Below are 22,966 nucleotides of genomic sequence, written 5' to 3' on the forward strand. Positions count from 1 at the left end.
TTCATTTTTGCACCACTCAGGGAGCAGGGGGCAACGCTCCTCCGCCTTAATGGAGGAGCCGCTGCTGCTTGACAGTTCAGTTTTTTGCAGTATCAATTACAAGCAGAGGGTGCTAGATCCCAGATGGAGGGGCAGGGGGTAAAACAACTTACCTCTGACTCCTGGTCAGTCTCAGGGTGGAGTCTCTGAGCTGGAAAGCCAGTCTCAGGATACCTCTCCTGGACTGGTGAGAAAAAGAGTGGAAGTAGGGTGCCTAACACCCGGAGTTGTTGCCGTCTCCCCACCTCCCCACTTTGAGAAACATCAAAGGTCAGAGAACCCTGAATGGCTGGGGCGTGGCTCTTGACACTTACAGCTGTCAGTGGCCTCTGTTGGTTGCTGTTCCTAGGGGCAGAACTTTCCTTGAGTTGGGAACAGAGGTCTGATCCAAGGGGGTGAATGGTCCACATAACTTTGTTGGCTATGGTGGTAGATGACTTGCCTCCTGGGATGCATCTGTGAGCATGATAAGGTTAGGAACGACACAGATGGGGCCCACAAGTGAGGAAAAGGATTCCCCAAAGGTCAGTTTAGCGGCTCAGGAGAGTGTAGACAGAGGGATCCAACTGAGTTCAGAAGGACGTACAACTGTACGTATATAATATGTCCTTCTCCCACGTTTTATTGCCAAAGAAGGAAAGCCCAGCAAGGTATTGATTAGACTACACTGGCTTTTGGATGGAAGAGGGTCATGTTGGACTTGGCCCTCTCTGTAAGTTCAGCCCCAAACATATTGCCTTCACCCTCCTGTTTTCTGAGCCTGTTTTTGTTGGCTTTTAGGAATCTGCACAACTAACTACTGGTATCCAGTGCTAGAGTGTTGGTGCTCTCTCCTTTAAATATGATGAAATTGGCTTTAACCCAATTGACACATTCGTTTACTTGTAAGTCTCTAGTAAAGTGGTACTACATGTTCCCAGGACCTGCAAATTAAATGCTACTAGGGGGCCTGTGGCGCTCATTGTGTCACTCACTTACGTTGCCTTTTAAACACGTCTTAGTCCCGCCATTGCAGCCAGTGTGTGCTATTTTGACCTGGCAAAATAAATGTTTTATCAGGCCTAAACCTTGCTTTTTAATTTATATATCACCCCTAGGGTAGGCCTTAAATAGGCCATAGGGAAGGGTGCAGTGTATTTAAAAATGAGGACATGTACTTTTAACTTTTACATGTCATGCTCGTGAAAAACTCTTACATTTGTTTCTCCTTACTGCAAGACCTACCTCTCTCATAGGATAAACTTGGGTTACCGGAAACAAGCTTCCGAGGACCGGTGTCTGGCATTACAGCCGTCTTCAACCCGGCTTGCTTGAATCCAGTGGCCCTTTTGTACCGCTTTGGCTGCCATAAGTGTGGCAGGGTATGCTCAGACGTGAGTCCCTTGCTCACTTTGCCACTGGATTCAAGCAAGCCGGGCTGAAGACGGCTGTAATGCCAGAAACCGGTCCTCGGAAGCTTGTTCCCGGTCCAGGAAAGACATGGCTTGGCAGTTTGGGCTGGACTGTTCCCATGAGGCACAGGGTCAGACTGATTTGCATATAGCCATGTCTGAACTGGGGTGGCAGAGTGGGCTAAAGAACGGTGATGGATCAAACCCAGATCTTTTGACTGGGTGTGAGTGTTTGATTGATTCAGATGCTCCGTCCATCACCACCCCCTTTTGAACCACTTTTAGAAATTTGGCATTTTCTTGTCCCAACCATGTGGTGCCTGCAGCCTGTATCCTGGGTAACATGACTAGGTATATCTGGCAGTTGGCCCTTTTGTAGAACTCCCAGGCGGTAAGCCAAAGGGAGGAATATATTTTGGCAGGATGAGCCATCTCTGACTTGATGAGGGTGAGGAGCTGTCACCTACCACACTTGCACTTCACAAAGGCTCTGCCTGAGCACATTCATAAAGGGTTTGACTCAAGTATTTTGTGCTGCCAGACACGCTGAGGCCGGGGCAGGGAGGCAGGAAATTCCAAACACCTCTGGGGGTGGAAACCTCTAGAACCCTCGACTACTTCAAAGATGACACCAGGTATATATAGTGAACCCTCGGATCCAGCTGTTCATTACACCTCTGGACCTGTGGAAAACTCCAGAGGATTACAGTGCGGCTCTGGAAGAAGGACTGCTACACAGCTGTCCTGCTACCTGAGTGAGAATGACTGGACCTGCATCTTGAACCCAGGACCACCAGAGGGACTCCAAGGGCTTTTTGGCTGACCTCCTGATCAGAGCCTCAGGCAGAACCGGTGACGCATGATACTCGCAGCCTTGCATCGGAACCGTGGCAGCGAGATGCATCCCCAATCACTGATCTCTGCAGCTCCTCAGAACCACATCCTTGATGCATCTTCAACACAGGACCTCACATCGCAGTGCCGCAGCTTCTCAGAATCGCTGCTGTGCAACACATCCTCGACACACGACCTCGCTTTGCAGCTCCGCAGCTCCAATGAAACCATCTCTGCATAATGCATGACACATCATCAAAGCAGGACCTTGCTGCTACCGCTGCGTGATGCATCTTCAGTGCAGAACCTCGCAACGGTCTGCAATCTAGATTTAAGGTACTTTGTCCTGCAGGCCTAACCTAGGGCCCGATTAGGATTGCGGTGAATCCGCATCCTCCGGGCCGGCGGAAGCCACCGCCGGCCCGGAGGATGCGGATTCACCGCCGGGGTGAGAGAAAAGACCCCCCTGCCAGATTAGGATGGCAGGGGGGTCATCTGCGGACGGGGAGACCGTCCGCCGCTGTTCCGCCGCGGTCCCGCGGCGGAAAAGCTCTAATATGGTGGCGGTGTCTATCAGACACCGCCAGCCATATTAGGATGCATGGGGAAACATGCTTTTCCACGGCAGGTTTTCTGCCGTGGAAAAGCATGTGGTCTTTGGCGTTTGGGGGCCCGTTGCGGGCCCCCAGGGTGTCGAGGGGTGGGGGGTGCACATGGGGGGTACCTACGGTACCCCCCAGCATTTACATGCATAAAGCGTCAGGCACCGCGTGGTGCCTGCCGCTTTGTGCATGTAAATGTTAAAAATGCATTTTTAACCTTGCGGCGGGTGCTGCTTCAAGCAGCACCCGCCGCAAGAGTAAAGATACAGGATGGGACCGCCAGGGTGGCGGTCACATCCGAATTGCACTGGAGGGACCGCCGCTGCCCCTGCGGACGGTCCCTCCACCTCGGGGTGGCGGACGGACAATAGGCCCTCTAGTCCTTATATTCGCCCCACACTCCATTGCATCGGCCTGAAGTTGTGACTTTGTCCCGGTCCAGCACGACCAGCTAACCCCAGTTGGCACTTTGTGCTTCTGAGCGCTGTTTTCTCTTAAATCTTTAAAATTGCATATGAATGCTTCAGCTGATTGGATTTTTCTGAATTTAGTCTCAAATAATTTTACATTTTACTCTATCTTGTTAAATTGTTGTGGGATTTTCCTTGTGTTTTCACTTTATGCTGTTGTGTCAAGCTACTAGAGGGTTCAGAGAGTCAAGCACAGATTAATTTGGGGGTCTTTTGTGACTTTACCTTGACAGAAATTGTGGTTGCTGCTTGAGTAGGGTTTCACCCCCCAAGCCAAGCAGTAACCCAATTTCTTACAGTAATTTAATGCCAAATGTACCTTTTTTTTGTTCTAATAAGAAGTAGATAAAAACAAATGAGGGTTTCAATACTTGTTCTAAATATACCTGCCTGCTAAGAAGTACTAACTGTACTTTTCAAGTTATATGCTATGCTTAATTCATTTAAATTATTTTGTGGCAAGCATATTGCCATCATGGTGAGGTGGCATGCTTTCCCTTTTTTCTTTTTTTTCATTTTTGTCATTTTTGTTGCATATGTCATAAGCTTGCCATAAAAAATAAAATAAAAATAGCCATCATGACCTGATCTATTGGCTTTGGCAATGCCTCTTCCCATTGTATTATAATCACAGGATGGACATGACATTTTCTAACTCGTGTTTTCTCATTTAATTTCAGCTTGTATTGAGAATACAGGACATTTTTGATTCCAAAAGAGGGAAGAAGAGAGTAAAATTGCACTCATACACTGGACAGGATATCATTTCACCAAAAGGTATTGAAATCATTTATGTTTACATAAGTAGTAAAAAAGTTCATTATCATACTTTATTAGCAATATTATGATGTTAGGTTTGACATAGTATATCTTGACCAGACGTGCATTTGATATATAGCTTGTAAACAAGATATGGCCAGGGTCACCTGGGAACCAAAACCAGTCCTGGCAAAAATGTTCATACCACCCAGGTCCCATTCCATTCTTCTGTTGCTGTCTTTTTATCCATCCATTCACTCTCTATATATGTCCAACAAAAGGCTTAATGTAGATAATCAAAAAGGGTTCTTCGGATCATAATGAAATAATTATTTTGACGAGAATGTGTTATTATTCTCTCTATTTTAAGTAAATAGAATTATATAGTGCCTGATTATCATGTCGGTCGGAAAGCCTCCGACTGACAGTCAGATTCCCCTAGACCATGTCGGAACCCATCCGCCCGACTCGGTCAGAAACAATTCCGACCAACCAATTATGATGCTCTGAATCAAAAGGGGAACTGTTCGGTCATTGCAAATCGGTTCCGACCGGCATTTGGAGAATCTGAGTCGGTCGGAGCTGATAGGTACAGCTCAACAGACAGCGTTTCTGACCAACCGATTACTATGTTGGATTCCAACAGCCTTTCCGACTCGGTCTGTTTGACACAAAAAGGCTGTCGGAAACTGACTTTGGGGGCCCCCAGCAGGCCCCCCTTCATCCTGAGTCCTCCGGTTTGAGGTTGAGGATGTACCCAAGGAATCACCGACAGAATATCGACGTTGGAAATATCGACATCAAAAATATCGGAGGCAGAATATCGACATCAAAAATATCGAAGTCCTATCTACGTTAAGGTAAGTGCAAAAATATCGAAAAAAAATATCGTAAAAATATCTTTTTTAATGTTTAAAAATATTATAAAGTTAAATAAATAATACATATAAATAACATTAACATACTTAAAAATATATTTAACATTATAAATAATACATATAATATAAAAAATAAATAAACATATATATATATATATATATATATATATATAATATAATATATACTATTTACAATTAATTACTCTAATAAATTATCAATTGTTAAAAATATTTTATAATTTATAAATACATACATACACATACAACAATAATATAAATAAAAATATCAAAACTATATATAACGAAGTTTACGAAATAATTTTAAATAAATTACACACTAAATTAACTAAAACAATAAATATTGTATAGCGTAGGGGTTAAAGTTAGTATTCCAACTCCAGAGGGTGCAACAGTAGGGAAAGTGTTCGATAGCGTAGGGGTAACAATTACGATTCCAACTCCAGAGGGTGCAACAGTAGGGAAAGTGTTGGATAGCTTAGGGGTAACAATTACTATTCCAACTCCAGAGGGTGCAACAGTAGGGAAAGTGTTGGATAGCGTAGGAGTCAAAATTACTATTCCAACTCCAGAAGGTGCATCAGTAGAGAAAGTGTTGGATAGCGTAGGGGTTTAAATTACTATTCCAACTCCAGAGGTGCAACAGTAGGGAAAGTGTTGGATAGCTTAGGGGTAAAAATTACTATTCCAACTCCAGAGGGTGTAACAGTAGGGAAAGTGTTGGATAGCGTAGGGGTAAAAATTACTATTCCAACTCCAGAGGGTGCAACAGTAGGGAAAGTGTTGGATAGGGTAGGGGTTAAACTTACTATTCCAACTCCAGAGGGTGCAACAGTAGGAAAAGTGTTGGATAGCGTAGGGGTAAAAATTGCTATTCCAACTCCAGAGGGTGCATCAATAGGGAAAGTGTTGGATAGCATAGGGGTCAAAACAACTTACTAATAATTAAAATAATTTTTTTTGTAAAAAATAACAATTTATTATTCATTTGCAACAAATTAATTAACAATACCAAGAAATAATTAAAACAAATAATTACCAATTAATAATTAATCAACAATTAAAATCAATATAATTAAATAATAATTATTAAAAATATCTTAACAAATAAAAATAAAACAAATAAAAAATATTAATCGCAAAAAACAATAATTATTAAAAAAACATTGAGCAATTCATAATTAATTGACAATAATTTATTGATAAACACAAATCCATAAAAAAAATTAATTACCAATTATTAATTCATTACCAATTCATTAAAAAATAAAAGAATTATTAAACATGAATTACCAATTAATAATTGATTAACAATAATTTAATAATAAATACTCAGCACTAGTTTTCTTTTTTACTTAATTACAATTAAATTACTTCCCACCCTATGACCCTATAACCTCACAACACACATCATTAATACATTAATACACCTAATATAATTACCAATTAATCAATTAATCAAAATTAATTACCAATTAAAAAACGTAATTACCAATAAAAAATTAATTACCAATTAAAATAATTACCAATTAAAAAAATTATTACCAATTAAAAAAATTAATTACCAATTAAAAATTAATAAAAAAATAAATAATTATCAATACCAATAAATGAAAATAAATCATTACATAATTACAATTAAATTACTTCCCACCCAATTCCCCTATAAACCCACAACCCGCTACAGAACTTAAACGCAAAAATGTATTTAAATTAATTTATAATTCCTAAAAATGTATAATTAATTTAGTATACTTAAATTACTTCCCACCCTATTCCCCTATAAACCCACAACCCGCTCCGGTACTAAAACACAAAATTGACTTAAAAAACATTATTAACATATAAAAATAGTATACATATAATTTAAAACAAGTAGAATACTTAACAAAAAACATATAACACATACTAGTAAATACATAATAAAATACATAACAATAATAGACATATTGATATTTGTAACATCGAGATTAGTAACATCAATATGTTTGATATCGATATTACTAACTTCCATATCACTTACCTTAGGGTCGATATTCTGTCCAACGATATTCTTGACCTCGATATTCTTTACCTTTGATATTTCCAACCCGATATTTCTGTGGGTCGATTTTTAGGACTCGATATTTAGACTGTGCACCGTACCCAGGGGACCCCCCTGTAAAACAATGCACAGTGTGGCAGACACCATGGGGTGCCCTCTATTGGGTGCAAGGTTTTCCGCAGACACCCATTTTCCCTATAGGAGCTTTTGTTGTTGGTCGGAACACAGGCTCCTATTGAACTCAATGGGAGTCCTTCCGAAATGTGTTCGGAAGCATCATAATCGGTCGGGCAGAACCGCCGACTGTGAGTCGGTCGGAATGGAATCCAACAAGGAGTCTGGTGGTTTAGTTTCCGACTGAGATCGTAATGAGGCTCCTAGGGATTTATGGTGCCAGCCAAAGACACAATGAGTGCCCAATTTATGGAATATATTGAATAATACAAATATGTTTATTTTTAATATGCACTCGAAAAGGTGAAATTGAGCATGGACTAAGGGAGAGCACATTGACATTTGCTTCTTCAGAAATAATGTGGTTTGCCCTGCAGGTCATGTGTTATATAAAAACCTTTTTACAAAAAAAGAATTGGAAGCAACTAAATAAGTATGCCTGTGTGCTTATTATATCATTGAGTAACAAGTATCTGTGGCCGAATGAGTGAGGTACATCTTCCTTAGATATTTTACAGGCCCGACCGCAATGGTCCTTAATGGCCCACGCTCTCAAAGCTTAGTGGTATTAGCTGCCTTTCTCAGGAAAATCACCTAAGACCTAAATATTTGGAGCACATTAGTCAGACCCTCCAGGATATCGTGATTTCGCGATTTCGCGGTTTGCCGCGCAATCGGCACTTTTGCAATAATGCCACGATTTTTACAAAAGTGCCCGTGAAATCGGCACTTTTGTGAAAATGTCGCGATTTTTACAAAAGTGCCAGCGAAATCGGCACTTTTGTAAAAATCCCGCGATTTTTACAAAAGTGCCAGCGAAATCGGCAATGCGCACAATTAGACAGTATCTGTTGGTGACTATGTTTTTCATGGGGAGATGCTTCTTTCACATTTTAAGAGGGTGCCTTTATCATAGTAAACTCGGGCAGAAGGAGGACATCTTGGGAGCTAAACACAGTGAAGGAACTGGTATGGTACTGGCAACATGACAAATGTAGGTGGCAGGAGAGAGAAGGGCAGGCGGCAAGCTTCCCGGTAACAGAGTTGGCACAAGTAAGGGCCATCTGGTGTGAGCTTTCATTGGCAGTGTATGTACTTAAAGCAGTCTGGCTATGAAAAGGACTTCAGTATTCAGCAATGTCTCCTGCCATCTTATTCTCAGAAGTTTGTGGAGACATGGCATGTGTAAGTGATTGAGCCATTTTAGCATTACTCCGTTAGACAGTCCACGTCACGCAGGTGTACAGCAGAGATGGAACATCCACTGGTCAGTAGACCTTAAGCGTCATTGGTAGGCTGATTCCTTGATGTTCCCAAACGTTGAGGCGCAATCTGCCGAATACAGAACTGGCTTTTACAATCCTGCAGTTTACTTTAGCATTGATTGACACTGCTCGGAAAAGGGTACTGCCCAGGTATGTGAAGTGGTCTACTGCTTACAGTCTCTGTCCAGCTAAACAACGATGGATGGTTCCGTGTGAGGAGCGTGGGGAGCGAGCTGGCACATGGCCTCAGTCTTCTTGATGTTGCTGGTGCGACTGAAGTTGTTGCATGTAGATAAAAACTTGTCCATACTGACTTGCATTTCTGACTCTGCACTAACATTCAGAGCACAATCTTCGGCAAAGAGAACGTCTTGCAGCACAGTTTTCTTCACCTTTGTGACAGCATGCAGTTGCCTCAAATTGAAGAGTTCTCATCAGTTCTGTACTTCAGGCCTACTCCTTCAGTGCAGTGCTCCAAGGCATCAGTCAGAGAATATCATGATGAACAGCGATGGTGCTAGACCACACTCTTGCTTGACTTCATTGGTGACTGGGAAGGCCTAGGATGTTTCACCATCATCCAGGATACGGTCCATCATACTGTCATGAAGTTACTGTACCGTTAGTATGAACCTGTGATTGTGCTCGTCCTTTGGTGTGCCGCGGGAAGTTATTTGGGAGGTCTCGGAGGATGCTTCCTTGTGGAATATATATATATATATATATATATATATATATATATATATATATATATATATATATATTACCTACTGGCGGTCGCCAGTAGGTATATATAGTTAGGATTTTTTCTCTATGGGTTTTTTGAAAATTCTATGTCTAATAACTTTGGCGTTTGTGGACGGAATTGGCTGAAATTTTCAGGAAAATGGCACATTTTGTTTCTGAGCAGCCCTTGAAAATTTGGGGGGGGTTCGTCCAGTGGGGGCCGAGAAAAAAGGGGGGTCCCAAAACGTGTTTTTAACATTGAGTTTTCCATAGGGCGGTTGGCCTCACTTTTAGCCCGAACGGCTGAATGGATTTGCACGAAACTTGGCAAAATATTAGGGACTGGTAGCCCGATGTGCCTTTGCTAGGTCTCAATATATGTGCTCCAGTGGATTTTGAGAAATTAACGTTCAAAAAAAGATATATATCTGTAACAGCGCTCCGCTTCGCGTAACGGAGGTTTGCGAAGCTGATTGGTCATTCTGTCACTGGGCTATAGTTGGGCTACATCTGGCTGATATTTGGGCTACATTTGTTTTTTTGTGTGTCTGGCGGCCATCTTTGGGCTACATTGGGCTACATTGGGCTTCATTGGGCTACATTCGGCTAATTAGCAAATAGCTCATCGCAAACTAGGAATGGTAAAGAATCGCTATTTATTCCTTAAAGTTCGCTATTTAGGAAATGCAAATAACTTTGATGATACATATGGCGGTTCATCTCTAACAAGATAAGAAGCATAAGGATACATCAACTGTTGTGTATGTGTGTTCGGCAAAGCAATATAAAACCCGCCTCATGCCCAGAATTGGCAGAAGTTGCACTTATGTTATGAGTATGAAGTCGTGGAGATCAGACCTCATAACAATTCTGTATCGTGTTGTTCTTGAAACTTTAGCACTCGCTGTACAGATATAGTTTAACAAGTAAAGCAGATAGTAGACCAATAACATATTATTCTCATGTAAACCACGATGAACTACTAGGTGGAAAGCTAAAGCAACAACTAAGTGTCGTGTGCAGAAGTTGCAAAAAAGGAAAAATGGCGTTTAAACCGGTAATGAGCCCATGCTAACTTAACACGGTGTAAAGATATCCAGGACCTAGATGACACCTCCTCATGATCCGGAAACGAACTGAATAAGATAATAGAAGTGCCATCTCATGAGAGCAGATTGCAAGTTTATATGTGGACGGTCCGCAAGGTAAAGCATTAAAAACTAGGAAAATTTAATGCTAAAGAAAAATAAAACAGCCAAGTACTTTATCGAGTCTTAAGCCAATAGGCAAGGTAAATAATAAAAACTTGACAAATAAGTCAATGAATTGTCAATGAAATGCTAGTACTCAGCATATCAAACATGAAAAAGGTCTATGACATAACTGTGTATGCAAAATAAGCTGCAACAGCCTCCAATAGGAAGTCACCGTCTTCATCCGAAAACAGTTCAGCCATCCAATTTAAAAGCGGAAAAGAACATACGTGCTCTCCCAGCACCGGATCCTCTATCACCATCAGAGGACAGCTCGGTGGGTTTTCAAGAAAGCTCTGTTCCAAGAAAGACTGTGCTGCCGCCAGTAAATTCCAGGGACCAAGTAGTCCATGCATCAATGCCACAGCCATAATCCTTTCGCCAGGACAAACCAACTCGTGAGTAATGATAGGAGTCATCAGCTGATTAAAGTCGACGTCAGGAGAAACCGGTCCGCAGAGACACAAATCAATGGCCCAATCGAAATCACAGGTCAGGCAGTGAAATACAGGCTGGACACAGGTGAAGTAGGAGAACCGAAAAGATAATCCATATGCCGTGCTTAATATCGCCAACGGCATTGTGCCATAATATTCTAGCATGCGATTGCGGAACAGTGTCAGCAGCTGCAGGGTCGGAGGTTGCATAGGAGGGACATCCATATTTAAAAATGTAAAAAAGCACAAGAGCGTCCGCTGGTAATGCAAGTAAAAATGCCAATCTACGAACCAGAGTGCAGAAAATACAATGAAAGGAAGCAGGGATGACTCCAAAGATTTTCTCAAATGAAGTCACGAGACCACTGGTAACAACTTTAAAAAAGTGTGCCAGGGACTTTGTGGAGGATGCGTTAAAGATAGTCGGAAACATGTTGCTGAAATTGAAAGGCAAATCTTAATTGAAAAGGGTGTGCACCTCTGTATGGGTGTTCGCTATGTGAAGTACGAAAGTTTCACGGGCCGAACTCAAGGCCACCTCTCTCTGAGACAAAAGAGCTCTTATTCTTGCCATGCCGTTGAAACGTGTCCCAAGGTTGGTATTTGTGGCCAGATTGAAAACTCCCTATGTTCATGTGTGGGAGGAAATAGAACATTTCTGCAGCAAATAACCCGTTCACTTACTGTTACGATAAAAGGAATACTTTTAATTAACTCAGAACAATCTTCATTATTGAGCATCAAATAACTACCATTTTCCAACAACTTGAACGTGGGGATGATAGCAGGAACTGGCGTGCCTTGCAACACGCAAGCCATATTTGGTCGGTGTTTGTTGCATGAACCGTGTAACTGTATGTGCCTACACATTAGTGAATGATCTGGCGTCTCAGTGCATTCCTCTCCATTCAGATAAACTTCTTGATCATCTTTGAAACATCTGTATGTGTATGGAAGCGACCAGACCTCATGAAGAAAAGCACTACCTAAAGGTTCATAACGACCTATTGGTATATATTTCATACAATTTGAAAACTTATATAAAGCAAAAGGCAGCGTTATTAAACCGTGGATAAGGCATGTTGCCAAAAAACCCGCAATCCTCTGCTGATGATGTCACTGAGCATGTCATGAATGATGTAATATGTGACATCATCAGCAGTGGATTACGGGTAATGGTATCTCTAGTTTACTCCCTTATAGCTGTGTTTCTTTTAACATAAGTGTCTGTTTCCTTCCCTTATACTTACTGTTTTTGGTTCGCTTCCGGTTCGCGTACCAGCGAGCGAACTAGGAAGCGAACTAAGAGAAATAGAGGTTGGCACAATTCCAAATATTGTACCAATTTTTTAATAACGGGGAGGTAGTTCTGAAAAGAACTTTTTTTTTTATTTTTCTGAACATTTTTTTACTGTTTTTGAATTTTTCGGAACAGTTTTATATTTTTTTGGGTTTTTCTTGGAGGGGGCAATGAAAACGATTCATTGTAAAGGGCTCAACAGGAGCAACAAAACAAAAAAAAGAAGTATTTATTATTTTGGGCGTTTCGGACAAACTTGCATATGATAGTCAATAGCTCTGTTGATCAGAGTGATGCTTTTTTCTCCGTAGGAAATGAATCCATCGCAAAATGCGCAGATGTGTTTTACATCACCAAATCTCATTTGTATATTTGGCACCATCTCCCTGCCCTCTGGTCCCGTTACTTCCGGTACAACAGATCTTCTGGCCATAATAGGGAGATTATCTAGGTCGTTCCGAAACTGTGCAGCACTGTAGTTGTTAGGATGCCACCTAGTCATATGGCGATGCATTGTGTAGTTTCCGAAACTGTATTTTTTGTCGGTCCCTCTGGACAGTCTATCTTGACATATAAGGCAAGTTACGTATCTTGCATTTACTTTTTTCTGACCTTTGGGAATTTAAAAAAATTGCCAAATGAAGTTTTCTTTCCGGTGAGACGTCCTGGGCTGCTCAGGCAAAAACTGCCTCTCTTCGTGCTCGTCCTCCTGTTCCTCTTCTTCTTCTTCTTGTTGAATTAGAACTTGAGCAGGTGGTCCACTCTTCCTTGGATGTGGTGGAGGTGGTGGGGAAGCACCAGCTGAAGCTACTAAAGAAGCCATTGCTCAGTGATCACAAAGGGTCTTTCTCTCACAATGATGAAAGTCAGAGTGAGGAAAGAAGGAGGGATTTTCATCATTTGGGAAAAACAAGAGTTCTCAACCAATCAAAAGTGTTCATTTTAGATTATATGACCTAGTCTTACATCATTAGGAAACCAAAAGTGAAATGAACCAATGAAAAGTGTTATTACCAAGTCACATGACTTGCTGTGTTTACGTTAAGCGCTTTGCAGGGCCTCCCGGTTTGCTTCCAGAAACCTGCGCTTTGCGACTCGCTTCGCGTACCAGTTCGCTAACGTAGCACGTCATATGACGTATCACGCGACAACGTGAAACGTCATGCGGACGGGAGGCGTCACGATGTTGTTTTCTAACGCGGCACTTGCGGTAAAGAAACGTTTACCGGCTCGCGGTCTATTTCGCGGCATCAAGGTCAGCTAACGGGAAGCTTCCCGATTCGCGAAGCGGGAACGAAGAAAAAAAAATATTTAAAAAAAAAATTATTCATAAACATATAAAATATATTTTTGGATTTAAAGAAGAATACATTTTACAGCTACAGATATTAGCTGTTAAAAAACCAATGAAATTCACAGAAAAAACCATAGGTTATAGACCATATATAGTTAGGAATTAGCATTTACAAAACCTTGAAAATTCACTGAAAAAACCATAGGTTATAGACCATATATAGTTAGGAATTAGCATTTAGAAAACCTTATTTTACTCACACAAAACCATTGAAATTCCATATATAGTTAGTTGCACTAACTATATATCGTGCACCCGCAATCCACTGCTGATGATGTCACATATTACATCATTCATGACATGGTCAGTGACATCACTGATGACATCACTGATGACATCTCAAATGACATCACTGATGACATCACTGATGACGTCTCATTTGGCATCATTCTTGTGCTAATACGATAAACTTCTTCAGACTCTAATATAACCTTAGATACACTCAGTGTATACAGACACTCACACACTGCCACTCATCCATGGAGTTACTCACACACCCAGTCAGTCATGCAAAGAAACAATCTCACCTCCATTTCTTCAACTATACAGTTATACACACCTTACTTATTGAAACATATACTAACACATATTTACTCTCTTATACAATCCCTGATACAAGTTCACAATGATCGATACAACCACTCACTCAGTGGCTCTCATGCACAGTTATTTATATATGCCAACTCTCACATGTACTGTGTTTTACATATGTACTTACTATGACATGTAGCATTGAGATATCCATTCACTCATCAATACACTCATGCACACAGTCAACTGCCCATGTAGCTGTTTCCACATGCACTCTTGAACTCATACACCTAGTGAATAAACTGCTCACACATCTATGCACAGAGTCACACACCTTCCAGCCACCCCCACACAAACTCAATCTCCCATAGAAATACTTGGGCAACCAATTAATAACACATATAGCCTCTCGTATAGCTAATGATCAACACATGCAGCAGTTTACATCACAACAGACATAATGATGCACAAATTAAGACAGTTTAGTCACTAACCCGTGCATTCAGTAAGACGCATTTAATCACTCACTCATACAGTCAATCACGCACCTACTAAAACCTTCATTCAGACACTTATACATCCACTCATTCTTCAATATGTAAAACATATTTAAACTTTACAGAAACACATAATCACTGGATGTTGTCATCAGTGATGTCATCAGTGATGTCACTGACCATGTCATGAATGATGTAATATGTGACATCATCAGCAGTGGATTGCGGGTGCGCGATATATAGTTAGTGCAACTAACTATATATGGAATTTCAATGGTTTTGTGTGAGTAAAATAAGGTTTTCTAAATGCTAATTCCTAACTATATATGGTCTATAACCTATGGTTTTTTCAGTGAATATATATATATATAGTGGGTGTGTTAAAAGGGAGTATTTCTTTAAGCAAACCAGGCATTCACTAATTATCTGGAAGAAAATTACTAGGTAAAGAAAACAATATAGGCTTGTTCTATCAAGAATTAAACAATCACTTCCTGTGGCTGTTACATGTACAACGAAATAAACACATGCATTATCTAGGTGAAGACTGGTGAAAACTAGATACATTGTTTATTAACTGAAACTATTGCATTCATTTAATCAAACACGGCACAGGAATCTTCCTCAATAAAAAAAAAACACACTCTGCTAATTCAAAATGCTGCGAACTAACTAAATATAGTTTTTGGAAAAAGCGTTATCTCCCTGCATTAAATGAAAACTAGTTTCTAAAACAATGTTACAATGTTACAATGGCTGCCATATTCGAATTTTAGTCATTTACAATATAGGGGTCCGCAAACTCCCGTATATAAACCACATGCATTAAAACTTCACTCTCTGCAACACCAGAGCCAACAAATTGTACAAATGTTGAAATATTATGTATGAGTGCATAAGAATGTTATCATCTTTGGCTAGCTCCATGACCATGAGTTACAAAACAAACACGAGATACTCGCTAACTTCACGGCCATAGTTAAAACGTTGTTGATCCAAAGGCTATTAAAAAGTTTAGGATGGCAACCAAACCGTATCCCAGAATAAGTGTCACAGGCCAAAATTTTATGTTTGTAAAAAGATGCAACATCTAATGTGCCGTCAACACAAATGACCAGTCTAAGCTCCCATGACAAAATTACACATCAGATTGAGGGCTGGCTCGAGGCCCTTACCTGGTGCCTATTACAAGGTAGAAAACGTAAATTGTAAATAATCCCACATCCTATCTCAAAAGCCAATCATAGCCCCTAAATTTCAATCATGGATCAATGACTTCCAATCTATTGCCATTGTTGAATGTAGTGGCACTGCTGTTGCACTGAAAGATGCGCCTATTCTCTTCTAAAGTTAGAAAATGATTATTATCTTCCAAGCATTCATTAGAAAATAATCAATCTAACCCCAAGCACCACACATAATATTTTATCTGTCCTATTTATTTCGAATTGGATTCATTGGCTGCTTGTTTTTTACTTATTGGTTGAGATGTCTTACCCACATATCCCAGGCCGACACAAAATAGCACAGATCATGTTTTTTGATCTGCAGTTGCAAATGTTCCTGTGACTCAATATTTTCTCATTGTGATTCCTTGCAAATCACTAGGAAAAGATGAAAGCAAAGGTAGCATTTCTTTCTTCTGTAGGATTCTCAAGGAAATATAGCAATGATGTGCAGCCACTTAAGGTAAACATTATTACGGACCACCCTTTTCAGGGGGTACCACTCGCTTGGCAGATACTATCCATGGGGACAGCTTTCACTGTGAACCACAGACAGCAACTGCTTGACCTGTTCATGCTCTCCTTGATAGCTCTTTCCCAATGACACATTTTTTCGCATCAATTCCCCAGGCCTTTTAAGAACAAGAGTTGTAACCCTGGCATGTTGCAAACATATCCATGGGGCTCCTCTATCTCCGCATTCGCAGCGGATGACAAACATCCGCAGAAGGAGTTCTGCCTCTTGAATAATGATGAGATGGAACTTTAATTTAATCCTTAAGACCAGTCTCTTTGTGCTATGCAGGCTTGTTACGTTCGACTCATCGCAAAGATTGGTGAGCTTGAATCGCAGACTCTGTACAAACAGTGTACAGCAATGGTTCTTCACCAATAATGCATTTGCCACAAATGCAAAATGATCTGTTGAAACGCATGATGATGAATTATTGGGGTGTAAATGTATGTGCATGCATAACGCAATGTGCATCGAGGGCGGCAAGAGAGAAATTATAGAATAACAATTATATGAGTATGGAAATTAGGAAGAGCCGACAAAATTAGAAGAAAGATACGCCAAGAGAAATAAAATTGATAATTCCCTTAATATGTTCAAATGCAGATATAATAAGGCATACAACACGGAGCCCCGCAAGGACGGCATAGGCACAAAAGGCGCCCTACTCTTTCTCCACAAATCGTAGCGAGGAACAAGCCAGTCCGGGTGTGCTCATGGAGCCTTAACTATTAAAGCTCTGAGTTTTTTTCGGAAAACACAGGAGAAAAACACTTTTTACTTGTGAGACTCATTTTTGAGACTCTATTTCTACAACCAACGTGGATAAGGTGCGCCTTAGCGTGTGCATACCGTCCCGCTGGTCACACACTGGTCCTGATGAATACCTGTAAATTAACACATAGGCTGAAACATGTAGACCTTTTTTAACCCACATTACTACTTCATCTTACACCAACAGCCCACCTAACAGGGCAACAGGTGTCCTACATTTTAACAGTATCCGAGACACTCCAGAATAAACTCTTCGAGTGGGTAGGATCGGATACTTTTTAAAAGCACTATTTCTTGTCTTGAACATATAATAAGAAAAACCAGCTCCACTGTAATCAGGTGTCGCAGCACACCTGGATGGCACTCGGCTATCCAGGTGGGACCCCGATGATGAAGCATGTCACCAACTAGGTTGGTGAGTGAGGGGTCTTCTTAAGGACAAAGGATGTCCCTATTTGGGTTGTATTTTACGCACCTTTTTCTCCCTCTACTGAGGCAGGAATCTACTCATAGGGTTTAACTCCCTTATTGTTGTGTAAATACTTTAAAGTAGATCTATCCTATTTTCGAATTCATGTGGACAGTGCAGCTTTTTAAATACATCGTAGGCAACTGCATGTCATTCCATATTAAGTCTGGTCTAAGGTGGATACTAATTTAAATTTAAAAATAAATCGGGTTTCTCACGATAGGCAGGTTAAAATAGTTATGTGTGGGAAAGATATTCCATTTAAGTAGGTGAAAGAAGGGTGTGCCACAGAAGGAAGAGTGGGTGTATTCTCTATGCTATCATTTATGACTTTTGTTTCCTGTAAGTTCTGAACATCAATTTACGAGGTTGTGTCATATGCCTCTCCCCGTAGTACTTTGCATATGGTGTATTAAAATGTAATCTTCCAAGGCAATTTTTTAATGCACCATGCCATGATTTAACCTCAAGGTCTTTGTGAGTGGTTTAGATGCTGGTTACCAGTGGCAAATCCAACAGCATCGAATCTTAACCTGTAATTGCACATATGAAGGAAATTGTGTTACTATTGCCTTTAGTTGGAATATATATCATTATTATTCCCAAAACACACCCTTTGTTTCTAAAATAGTTTTTCTTGTTTTTTTATTTATTTATCTGTAGTTTTAGTAAGCATTCAAGACATTCCACTATATAAAACATTTCTATATACAAAACAAACATGGAGCAAAATAGGAATTGCAAAAATGTAAGTATTATGTAGAAATAGGTAAATAAAAACTGTAATAGGAATTAGGGAGCAAGAGGCAGATCTCAGAAATCAGAATGTCTAGGAGTAATATAGGGCAGCTAAGAGAGTCCAAAGCAGAGATGTTTTACAAAAAGGTGTTAGGTCTTTCATTCATAGGCATCACGGAAAGGAGATACTTGGATCTCAGATGGGAGGAATGTTTTCTTTAAATACTGTGCTTCCAGAAGGAGCATGTCTGTGCCTTGCAAGTGATTGGGCCCCCAGAGATGTTAAATGTCCATGACAGGTAATGGAAATAATTAGTTTGTAGTATCCTATATATCAAACAGCTAATTTTGCAGATGCACCTGACTTCAGTTGATAGCTTTTGAAGTGTATTAGGCATAAGGGTAATGTGGTCTGAAGCAGAAACTGCCCATGTATTAAATAGGCAGTCACATGTAGAGCTGCCTTGAGTGGATTAAAATGTGCCTCAAGAAATCTAGTGAGGAGCTCCTGTAGTCTAATCACACTAAGGACTAAACTAAAGTTTCGAAATGTTGTTCAAGAATGCAAGATTTTATCCCAGTCAGTGGTCTGATTTGTAACTCACCATTCTTAGCCATGTTGGGAGTGTGGCATTTTAGTCTCTTGCCAAGAAAGATATGTAGGGATTAGAAGCTTTAATTTACATCATGTTTAGAAAATGGAGTAGGGAGGGAGGAAAGGGTGGAGTTTCAATAAGTTTAGACTCAGTTTTTGATGTTTTAATTTTGGGTGGTGTGGAGTCCTTTGGTTCTTAAGCAATATCTATCAGCGTGCGTCGCACGCTGGTAGCAGACGTGGAAGGCGCCGACCGCAAGTTACACGAACGGGAGAAACAGAGACCTGGCACCCAGAGATCCAACAGGATCTCCTGGATGCGAAGAGAAGGTTGCTGCCCAAGAGGAATGACTTAGATGCTTTGATTATATAAAAATACATGGAGCGCACTCATGCAGAAAGAGGCAGAGTGGGCAGCCTGCTGGCCTGGCTGGCCAAGCCGACCCTTAAAGGGAATACTATTGTGAAAATAACTGACCAGGCTGGACACTAGCTGTATAGACAGGAAGATATCTACAGTAGGTTCCTGGAATTTTATGTGACGCTATACAAGAGTACAGGGAGACTTAAGGAGGGGGAAATGGTAGACTTCCTAGCCCCGCTCCCCCTCCCCACCCATCCTGTCAGGAGAAGATATTGGGGGCTGACATCACGGAGCATGAAATAAGTGCGGCCATTAAGGGCCTTGCCAGGGGCAAAACCCCAGGAATGGACGGTCTCCCTGCTGAGTTCTATGCCTCCTATTTGGAGGAGCTGGCCCCTCCACATAGCGACTAGCGAAATTGTATGCAGCGGCCAGGGACGAGGGAGTGCTCCCCAGAACCACACGACAGGCGTTAGTGATGCCTTTGCTTAAACCAGTAAAATCACCTCCTGACTGCACGGCCAATAGACCATTATCCATGCTTAATTTAGATTTTAAAATATTGAGTAAGCTCTTGGCAACAAGACTTTTCCAATTCATGACTACCTTGGTCCATCTGGACCAGGCAGGGTTCATCCCAGGCAGAAAAACGGCCCTCAACATCAGGCAATTGTTATCTATACTGGAGGTGAGTGGACGGGAAGAGAGAGAAGAAGCGATATTCGCGAATGGGGGTTTCTGTATACAGTGCTAGAGCAAGTGTGAGTCGGCCATGGCTCCTTGCGATGGGTGCAGCTGCTATGTATGGAGCCCCTGGCAAGGGTGCGGATGGGCCGCACAATATCGGAGCAGTACCGGGCAGAGAGGGGTACGCGATAGAGGTGCCCCCTCTCCCTCCTGCTGATCGCTCTGGGCATGGAGACATTAGCATGCCTTGCTTGGACGGGCAGTAGATATCAAAGCCTACGGATAGGGGGACATACCCATCACATTGCGCTAATTACGTACAACCTCCTTTTATTCCTGAGTGATCTGGAGGGGGAAGTGCAAGGAGCCAGGTAAATGATGGCCGAGTTTGGGGCGCTGTCAGGGCTCAAAGTCAACTGGCAGAAATCTCGGCTCTTTCCTTTGGCAGAGAGCAGATACCCGCCAGATGGATTGGAAGAGCTTGTGTGGGAGCCCCGCTGTCTAAGATATTTAGGGGTTAAAATGTTCTACTCTCGATCTGATGTTCAGGAAGGAAACATAGGAGGAATTGTGAGGTCCTTAAAAGATAAAATGAACCTCTGGGGGACTCTCCCTATATCGGTTACCAGCAGGGTGGCTCTTTTAAAGATGATAGCCCTCCCACTATTACTGTACTTCTTCACCACACTACCGGTGTGGATCCCGAGAACGCGGTTCACTGAACTGGACTCGCTTATAACCTGGTATATATGGGGGACGGGATGGCGATGGGTAGCCTTGGTGACATTGAAATGACTGACAGAAGGGAGGGACTATCGGTCTCTGACTTTGAATCTTACTACCTAGCAGGACAGCTGCAAAGATTAACACAATGGTTAGCGGAGAGGATGATGCAGGGAAGAGAAATAGGGCCTTTCACTCCGGAGCTTGATGAGCTCCTACGGACCTTACTGAGAATCGAGGGAAACCCAGGGGAGGGCACAACCGAACTGAATGTAATACAGCGCTATTGGGGGAGATATCTCCAGAGGACACAAGTTCGGGTGCCCTACTCACCATACCTCCCAATGAAGATGGTATGGGCACTGCCACACAGGAGGAAGTGGAGAGATTTGGAGGAGTAGGTACAGGCTGGAGCCACCAGACTTGGACACCTGTATAAAGATGGGGGGATATTGCAGTTTGGTGCATTTCAAGCAGACTGTGACTACCCCAGGGCCAGTTTCTGCTCCGTTACAGCAGCTATTGGGAAACACTGGGGGATGGGTACTCTGGAACCCAAACGACACTTCACCTGTGGGTATCTTCTGGGCATGGCGGGGGGCACATTCAATGCGGTCACATGCCTATACAGATCGATTGGCAAGGACTCGCTCCAACCTCTGACAACACTGAGAGACTGATGGGCGGCAGACTTAGGCATTCCTATGGAAGATAAGGATTGGGAGAATACCCTGGTCAGGATACATAAGATAAATGCCCGATTCAAGCTGATTCATTTTTATGTTCTGCATCGGGCATACCTCAACCTGGAGCGCATTAACCGACATTTTCGCAGAGATGTCCACCATGTGGGAAGGTGGGGTGGACATGTTACACAAGCTCAGGGGATGCCCAACCTTACACACATCCTGGCAGAAGGTTACGGCTGCAGTGGTGAAATAACTAAACGGGAGGTCCCCTGCAAGCCAGCGCATTGTCTCCTTAGCCAATTTCCACATTCATTTAAATCAAGGGCCACTGATGTCTTCCAGGGCCATGCTCTCATACTGGCCAAGTGCGAAATTACACAACCCTGGAAGACACAAGGGGGGCCCCGAATCACAGGGTGGAAATGGGAACCAGAAACCTGGGCGGCATGTGAGAGCAAGGTTTTAATCAGGAATGCATGCAGAGGATAGGCAAAATGGAAAGAGCCAGAGCATGGAAAGCACTAGAGGAAAGTATTAAATATCCGGAGCCAGGAGAATCCTCGCCCTCGCTGCAATCCCGGCTGGGGAGCCGGGAACCCCGGGACACGGAAAGGGATGTAGATCAGGCACACCTCGCCGTGTAATAATGACAATCATATGAGAAGATTGTTGTGGAGATAAGAGGGACTGAGTACAGAGAGAGAGGCAAAAGGTACAGACATGTCAGGAAAACCGTACCCGCACAATTGTATATTTATTGTAACCTGCAGTAGGGACACTGGAGGGGGAGTTCTGTTAAGGATTGTTCGTAAAACCAAATAAAACAGTATGCTGAAAGACTAGACACTATGGTATGTAAAGTGAAGTATGGAAGATGATAAATATGAGAGTAATAATATGCATAAAAATGTATGTATATTTTGAAAAGCAAATCGAATCTGGTAAAAAAAGGTCTTAGTTGCTTCTTCGAATAATGTGTATGAGCGGAGATTTTGACAAAGTTTGCCCGCAGTGCAGTAAATATTCATAGTACAATGTGCATTTTTGGTGCATTGCCTGATAGCTGACCGGACAGAAGCAGAGGCTGACAGGACAGTTCTGAAGACTTGATGCCATTGCTGGGGAATAACATCCTCAGAGGAGCTAGGTATAACATTTGCATGATCTGGTAGAAATGTATTGGTGTGCATTATGCAGCATTTGCAGCATTTTCTGGGAAACGTGAGACTGGGCGTCAAACTTGGAAAGGGTGTCGTGCTTAGTTCTGACTAGAGATAGTATAGTAGAGAAGAGAGGCAAGTTATTGAGTTGAATGTGGATGATGGAGAGAAGACGGGCACGGGAAACATATATATATATATATGTGTATATATATATATATATGTATATATATATATATATATATACTAGCAGCCCATCCCGACGTTGTCCGGGTATGAAATAGAATGTGTGTAATGTGTGTATTTGGCAAGGGCAATTTATTTTAAAATCTCGCGGTAGACAACATTTTTTGTTTCATTAGAATAGGGACGGAGAAGGCCCAGCTGCAGCCCTGGTTGATGTTAGCAGACGCGTGTAATTGGTGTAGTGATCCCCCGCCTGAGCCCGGCTACAG

At 41.8% G+C, this 22,966-nt stretch overlaps 1 protein-coding gene across 1 annotated transcript in view; it reads left to right on the forward strand.

Annotated features, from left to right (window-relative positions):
• DENND2C (DENN domain containing 2C) overlaps positions 1-22,966 on the forward strand; it is a 354,222-nt gene that overhangs the window by 197,657 nt on the left and 133,599 nt on the right. Inside the window, exon 6 of the mRNA XM_078644389.1 lies at positions 4,017-4,113. Within this exon, the coding sequence (XP_078500515.1) occupies positions 4,017-4,113 (97 nt within the window). The remainder of the gene's footprint in view (positions 1-4,016; positions 4,114-22,966) is intronic.

Source organism: Lissotriton helveticus, chromosome 5_1 (assembly GCF_964261635.1).
Source record: "Lissotriton helveticus chromosome 5_1, aLisHel1.1, whole genome shotgun sequence".
Classification (NCBI taxonomy): Eukaryota; Metazoa; Chordata; class Amphibia; order Caudata; family Salamandridae; genus Lissotriton; species Lissotriton helveticus.